At 40.9% G+C, this 7,835-nt stretch overlaps 1 protein-coding gene across 1 annotated transcript; it reads left to right on the forward strand.

Moving 5' to 3' along the window:
- Positions 1 to 138: 138 nt before the first annotated feature.
- On the forward strand, positions 139 to 3,218 carry LOC148298335 (uncharacterized). The gene is given in 2 exon segments (XM_088276950.1): positions 139 to 277; positions 1,992 to 3,218. Coding segments are annotated over 2 exon segments (678 nt in total). The 3' UTR covers positions 2,531 to 3,218.
- The last annotated feature ends 4,617 nt before the right edge of the window (positions 3,219 to 7,835 follow it).

Below are 7,835 nucleotides of genomic sequence, written 5' to 3' on the forward strand. Positions count from 1 at the left end.
TCCCAACCCCAACCCCAACCCCAACCCCAACCCCAACCCCAACCCCAACCCCAACCCCTGTCGACCCTGGAGTCCTGCCATTCGATAGATATATAAATTGGAATTCAAAGTTTAAATGATAATATAAATTAGCGATATATGAGCAAGGCTGGATTTAAAATCGATCCTGAAAGGGCCAAGGGAATCGGCAGGATGCTATTTCAAAAATATGATATTTCTAAGAGAGGGGTGCTCGAGCCCAAGCAGTGCTATGAAGTGTTCAGCGACTTCTGCTACCGTATTCTGGTACTGTTATCTTGACACAGAACATCAGCAATGCCCCCAACATGGAAGAGGCAGAGTCCATGCACCAGATATTAGACGCCAACCACGATAGTCGAGTCACGTAGGCTGACTTTTAAAACTTGGCTTTGCGCTATCTCTGCGGCCAGACTAGCTCGGCCAATAGATACGAAACTAGAACCACTACTACCGTTACCATTACAAAATCGTATTTATTCTGATTGACGCAGAAGCAACAAGTAGCCCGAGAAAAAGCTGACATCGATTGCGAAAAGGAGACTGGATGTGGTGCGTAGGCTGTTCCAGAAGTTTGACACTGACAAATCGGGCCACCTGACCGAAGAATAGATTCCCTTCATGCTGGAAGAGACCTACAAAGAAACTGGCCAAGTCTATAAACCCACCAAGGAAGACGTGAATAGTTACATGAGAATGGTCGACAAGAACTCTGATGGCAAAGTCACCCTTGACTAGTTCTAATAAATCGTACTACTTTCACTCCAGAAAGCTGGCATTGAAATATATGAGAAATTTTGATGCACCATGATCGATGCCTAACTCATATTCATTCATATGATCTGCTTATGATTCAATGTCTGCTGTTCTCTTGTCTCCATCCACACATATCTTGTATTGGATTTGCATGTAGGATGAATAGTTTACATACTGGACTGCCACTGAACTGCCACTGAACTGCCACTTCACAGTTATTATGAGTAATAATATAGTTTATTTAATACAATTGAATACAGTTTGATGCCCTTCAAATATCATACACTTTGGACGTACTTTAAAATGCCTCCATGATTGCATTTGTATATTGGTCGATTGGCGATATTATAAAAGTCCGGAATTTCTGAGCAAATGAACAATGCTGACACTGAAGACATAAAACTCGAGGACTAAATCCAAAGAATATTCAGCTGCGTGGTCTTGAAATAAAAACTCAGCAAAGAAGTAAATACAAGACTAGCATAGGCCATCGACAAAGCAAAGTAGCTCATGATAAACAGACTCAAGTAGATCTGCGCAAAGGCCTATAAGCGCACTCTCTATCGCGACCCCAACTCCCATCAGCTGGAGCTCAAAGATATTTTGGCAGTCATTTCGGAGGAGGGCGGGGATATCTACAAGTTCAAGATTGCCAGGACAATCCTGATAAACAAGGCGCGAGCCGAATCGACTTCCGCCACAAACTTCCAGAACATCGACAAAAACACCAAAGGGATTAACCTCAAAACCGATGATCATTAGCTCTCCGATTGAGCTTGCCCCTTGATTTTATCCATGAATTGAGTCAGTTTATTCTCATTGAGCCAGTTGAAATTATGACTGAAAAGTCAAGCAGTGTAAATGCTCGCATCTATGTGCCATGAACTAACTGTATCCTTGTTGCTTCTTGATAGAATATAAAATATAGTTATGCTGCAATAATTATAACATAATGATGAAATATCTCTTTTTCGTCGTGCAAGTAGCCTTGCTGCTCATTCGTTCTTCTGCAGTATATGACATTTTAGATTATGGAGCTGTGAAAAATACAGATACACATGGAGCTCAGATTGCAAACCAGCAGGCGTTTCTGCATGCAATCAAGCTCGCGAACTCCACAGAATCAGGGGAAAGAGTTATTAAAGTTCCCAAGGGCAACTTTTACTCTTTGCCCATCACTATGAGCAAACTCTATAATGTTACCATTATAGTCTAAGGGAGACTAGCCGCGACGAAGCTGCTGAAGTATTGGACCCTCAAGGACAACAAAAGAGACTTTGAGGATTTCATAAGCTGTGTTGACTGTGAGCATCTATCGATTTCAGGAGGAGGCAAGATTGACGGCAGAGGGTATCAGTGGTGGCTCATTTGGATTTTAAATGACCAAAAAGTGCTCCCAGCAAAGGGAAGTCGCCCCCACTTAATAAATCTCAGAAACAATAGGTTTGTTAAAATTCATGACCTCACCTTAAAAAACTCCCCGTGCTTCCACCTTCTGATGCAGTCCTGCTATGATGCGTAAGTCTATAATCTGAATATCAAAGTCAATACGACAGCCCAAATTAACCTATTCAAAAAGTTTACTCTCAAGGGAGTAATCCCACTTTTCCCTCTCAATACTGATGGTATCGACCCGAGTGGAGCCAGGATGCATATTTATAATATTACCGTACAAAACTTTGATGATGTGGTCGTACCTAAGCCCAGCCACGAGGGCTCCTTTGGGGGTAATTGCACTCAGGACATTTTTGTTTAAAATGCGACTGTTGCCTTGGGTGTCGGCATGAGCATTGGAAGTGTTCCGCCGAATGCAGGCTGCAACTGCATTCGCAATATCACCTTCAAAAATGTTTACTTTAATCGCCCTTTTAAAGCAATCTATGTCAAAACTAATCCTGGCAACACTGGCTCTGGGCTGATTTAGAATATTGTGTTTCAAAATATGACCATGGATAGGCCTATTTGGTGGGCTATTTATATTGGCCCACAGCAGATGAAAGAGCCTGATGGAGGAGGCCCCGGCTGCATGCTTTACCCTTTCGATAGACATGGCACCTGTGGCACACAGCCATTAGTCACCATTCGAAACATCACTCTCGAAAACATTAGAATTCATAACAGTTTACTTTATCCTGTGACAATCCGATGCAATGTATCGAATCCTTGCACAGAGATTAACTTCATAAATGTCAAAACGGATAAATGGACCATCGGCCAGAAAAAAACAGGGCAAGTTTGTGAATTTGCCTCTGGTAAGGGATCAGGGAACCAACCAGCTATTCTTTGCCTCGAAATAGCTGATAAATAATCTCTTCGGGCTGAACCAGCAGATTCAAATGAAGAACCAGTTCAGACTCTTTAGTAATTAGAAATGATCTTGGCGGAAATGTAAAGGGCAGCTCTCTAAGTTGGATATGAAGAATAAGATGATGAGTTCGACTATGACTTCGACATTCACGAGCATTTCCGGTTAAAAGCCACGGAAGGATGACTTTAACTTCAAGAGGAATTCGTATGATTTAATTTAGGAGTCATTTAATTAAAATGTGTGGTATCCATCCTGTTGGTCATACTGCTCAACCTGCATGGCTTTTAAATAAGGATATATGCTATTCAAAATAGTTATTGGGTCATATAGCATTAACTTTCTCCTTGAGGTCTGCCAATTATTCTCGATATCTCTGCCACTCCCTTGCTGAGTCGTTGGTATCCATGATCTGCAAGTCGAATATGGCGATCCGATCTTGAATTTAGACTTTTATTTTCTTGGTTTGCTTCATCATCGGGTTCATTATAGTAACCACCCACGGAGTGTTACTTTCTTATGATAGGCTGATACTGTTTAGTCTTTTCAGGATTTAGTCTTCTGGGAGTTTTAAAAGCTTGCTCATCTTTGACAATTCGATTCTCTGGTAGTTTTGAATGATGGTGTTAAGTGTTACATTCTTCAAGGATTTGAATCTTTATTTGCCCACTTGGACCAACTGAGTTATAATCGAATTACGTCCTTAATGTGGTACTCGTAAGAGTAGAGGGTAAATATCCTAATGAAAGTGTCTTCGTCATTCTGCTTCATTTTGAAGAAACAATCTGATACTTTCTCTCTGCCATCTCTTTATTTGGCCTTAAACGACACATTTTTGAAGATCTCCATAACTGCGGTTTTGGGTTTTTCCTCCAGGAAGATGTAGGTGAGGCAGAGGAGACTCGTGCATTTCTCGTATAAATGGCTGATTGATTCCCTGCAGCTTGCCTTGTTGAAGTACTTGCGGTTCTTCTGGTAGAAAAACGTAATGGTCTCACATAGTTTCACTGACTTATGGTAGTCTTCCAACATGAAATAGCAGAAGGAGACTCCCAAGAACAGCGACAGAAGGGCTCCAAACGATTTTGAGAACACCATCATTTCTCTGAGGGACAATTTCGAGACCAAGCTAATGCCTTCTTTGTAGTTCTTCTCGTGGATTGCTATTATTATCAGCACCACCAAGCTGTAATACCCCGCAGTTTGCTTTGTGGTCAGGGTTTGGGGGTTAAAGTTTTCAGGGATTTCCTTTGCAAGGGTCCTGAAGATTTCCTTAGTAGCTTGGACATTAAAGATTTCTTCCTTCACTGCGATATTCTTCCTGGTGCGGTAATAGAAGTAGTAGTTGAGGAAGCCTTCGAACATATCCTGCGTCATAAGATATTTACCCAGAGCATGATGGGATGAAAGTCGATGCGCTTCACTTCCAACTCGAGGATGGAGGTGTAGGTCTCCCAGGCGAGGTCCATCCGGTCTGCAAACCTGTCCTAGTTGAGGGTCTTGACTCGATTGTAGTAGTTTCTGATCCAGAATTCGGTATAGATATTGTGAGAGCCAATTTTAAACTCAGTATTGAAGTGTTCTATGTCAATGAGGATCTACATTCGAGTGATGTTGCTTCTGGCCATTCTTCCTCCTTCTGCAGGAAGAGAGTGCGGTGGGTTGGGATTATAATGCTCTCGTACACAATATAGAGTTGGTTTTGGGATTATTTAATGGTCAGATCCAGCTTTTGGAGGATTGCATGGCTAGCATCTTTTTGATCAGAAGGGACTGCGTACACTGGGACGGAGCTATCCATGATCTGCTATGGGGTGTCGATAGCAGCGAATGGCAGGTCAATATACTCGCTTTGCATATTGTTGATTTGATATCTAATTATTCTGAGGAGCGATATTCAAGCGAGCTATTCAAATCGGTGACTACATAATATTTCAATATCTACGAACTCCTAAACTTCTACAATTGCATTATATTATACCTTGAAAATTCTTGGCTCTTTGGATATAAGATGAGTACTGCTCCAAGGAGTCTTCAATGCTTGCTGGAGAAGGCAGTTATGAATTATGCATCGAGCATATAATTAAGAAGCAATTCATATCGATCTATCAATTGGTTATTACATCCTAATCTCGCTTTCAATTAAATTAACGTTACTCATGAAAAAGTAGCCCTTAGCAGTCTTCGTCAGAGTCAAGCCGACAGATGGCAGCAATTGCAAGTAAGCCACTTATAACCTAGAGCCTCCTATACGATCGATAATCACACTTTGATTTTGGAAACTCAGCGCAGCAAATTGTCAAATGCGAGAGATAAGCAATAGTATTCTTTTAATAAAGCCTTCCCAGAGTAATCGTCGCAATATCGCATCTTTGAAGCTGTTGCCAAGCCCGTCATCGATAACTGTTTGGAAGGGTACAATGGCACTATCTTCGCTTATGGACAGACCGGCAGCGGGAAGACCTATACCATGAGTGGAGGAGACAAGTGGGCCGAAAGGGGCATTATTCCAAGGGCCATCACATACTTGTATGAGCAATTGGGCAAAACAACCAAAGATTACGAGTATTGCGTTGGAGTGACCTATATAGAAATCTATAATGAAAACGCGTATGATTTGCTCAATGAGAAGTACGCGGATACCAGCTTCTAGAACCTGCCCAAAGTCGTCTTTTTCGAGGATGAAAATTCCAATTTCCAAATGAAGAATGCAGGCGTACACAACTGCGAAACCGAAGAAAAAGCCATCTAATACTTCATGATGGGAAACTACCTCCGTAAAATTAACTCAACTACTCTCAACCAAGTCTCCTCCAGGTCCCATTGCATATTTACTCTCAACATCTGTGTAAAAGACGTATCGACCCATGATGAAATCTATTCCAAAATCCACTTAGTAGACCTTGCAGGATCAGAAAGGGTTTCGAAGTCTCAAGCCGAAGGGTTGGTCCTCACTGAAGCCAAGTCCATCAATCTATCACTCACCTACTTAGAGCAAGTCATTATTGCTTTGAATCAAAAGTAAAAATCAAAGGGGAAGAGGCATATTCCCTACCGAAATTCATTGCTTACCACTTTACTCAAAGATTCCCTCGGCGGAAACTGCAAGACTGTGATGATTGCCACAACTGCGATGTAGATTTCTAACAGCTAATAAACTGTTTCAACTCTCAGGTTCAGCCAAAGAGTCAGGCAAATTCAAAATGAAGTGACAAAGAATTAAAAGAATATCTATGCGAACTAAATTTAAGCCCTCGAAAAATAGAATTACTTGCTTCGGAAAAAGCTTCAGGAATGTGAAAAATAAAACTCACAACCAGCTCGCAACAAATAAAAGATTATGAATGAAGGGGCCATGATTCCTAAAATAGAACTATTCATGAAGGGCAAAAACCATTTGCTTGAAATTGAGTCACTGAACGAAGCGCAGTTTTGTTTCAGTAAAATGAGAGATTTTTACAACAAGAAAATGAAAGAATACGCGACGGAGTTGACCTTCATTTCAGAGAAACTGCAGAAATACGATGAAATACTAAGTCAGAGAGAAAAGAATTCAAGAAATTATGAGGATGCAGAGGAATAATCAAACTTGTGATGTATATTCTCATTGCATATTTATAAATTTGTTGAAAATTCTCAATTTCAGAAGAATGCTCTGAATACAACTCCAGAATTCATAATTGGAATAAATATTTATTATCCAAACAACAAACGAATCGTATAAATTAATCAAAACTCAAAAAATAGCTTGATCATTCCAGCCAAGTAGATGTACACTTCGTTTGGGCCAAGCTTTGACTTTCCATAAATGCGGTCCACAAAAACAATGGGTTGCTCCACTATCTTTTTATTCGATTTCCATGCTCGGATTAAAATTTCCATTTGAAATGCATACCCCTTGGTTTTGATGGAGCCAACGAGCTCTTCGAAGACATCTTTTTTATAGAGTCGGAATGAGCCTGTTAAATCGGAAAAGCTGCTTCCAAGAGTCCAGGTTGCAAGGAAATTGGCGACTCTACTGGTTAGTTTGCGCATGAATGTCCATCCCTCGACTCCCCCCTGCGAAATATACCTGGAGCTGGTAACGATGTCAGCTTCTTAATCGTGCTGCTTTCTGAGTTAGATGGAGGATACTTCATCATTTGAGGGATATACTTAGGGTGATGCGAGAAATCAGCATCCATGATAATAATAAAATCGCCCCTTGCGACCTTGAGCCCGTCTCGATATGCAGAGCCAAGCCCCATTTTATGAGTCCTCTCCAGAACAGTCTACAATTAAATGAACTTTACAATGCAGATATCATTTTGATATATAGCCTTGAGCTGGTGAGCAATTTAGCGAGTGCGATCAGGACTGTTGTCTTCGACGATGACAACTTGAATGTTCAGGTTGCTGCATTGATGGACACATACTGATTGATGGATGTGGTATAGATCATGTGGATGATGACTGGCAAATTCTATGCTTCGTTGTATACCGGCAAAATAATCGAGTAAAGTGTTCGGTGCTTCTTGCCGCTTTCTTGCATATCCGAATTTATTAATTTCTAACTTGCTCATCCATTATATTTAGATTAAGAGCACTCAGATAACCCAAATATCGATTCATTCTTATGTGTTCTTCATTACTTTGATTATTTTCGGTTTCCACTATAGATTTAGCTTTATTTTCTTCCCTTCTTCTCTTTCTTCTCCTTTCTCTCCTTCCTCTCCCTTCCTCTACCTTCTTCTCCCTTCCTCTCCTTGCGCAGAGT

This window comes from Brachycentrus maculatus, unplaced genomic scaffold (genome assembly GCF_059751285.1).
Source record: "Brachycentrus maculatus isolate JH-2025_06_01 unplaced genomic scaffold, ASM5975128v1 h1tg002191l, whole genome shotgun sequence".
NCBI classification, from domain to species: Eukaryota; Metazoa; Arthropoda; class Insecta; order Trichoptera; family Brachycentridae; genus Brachycentrus; species Brachycentrus maculatus.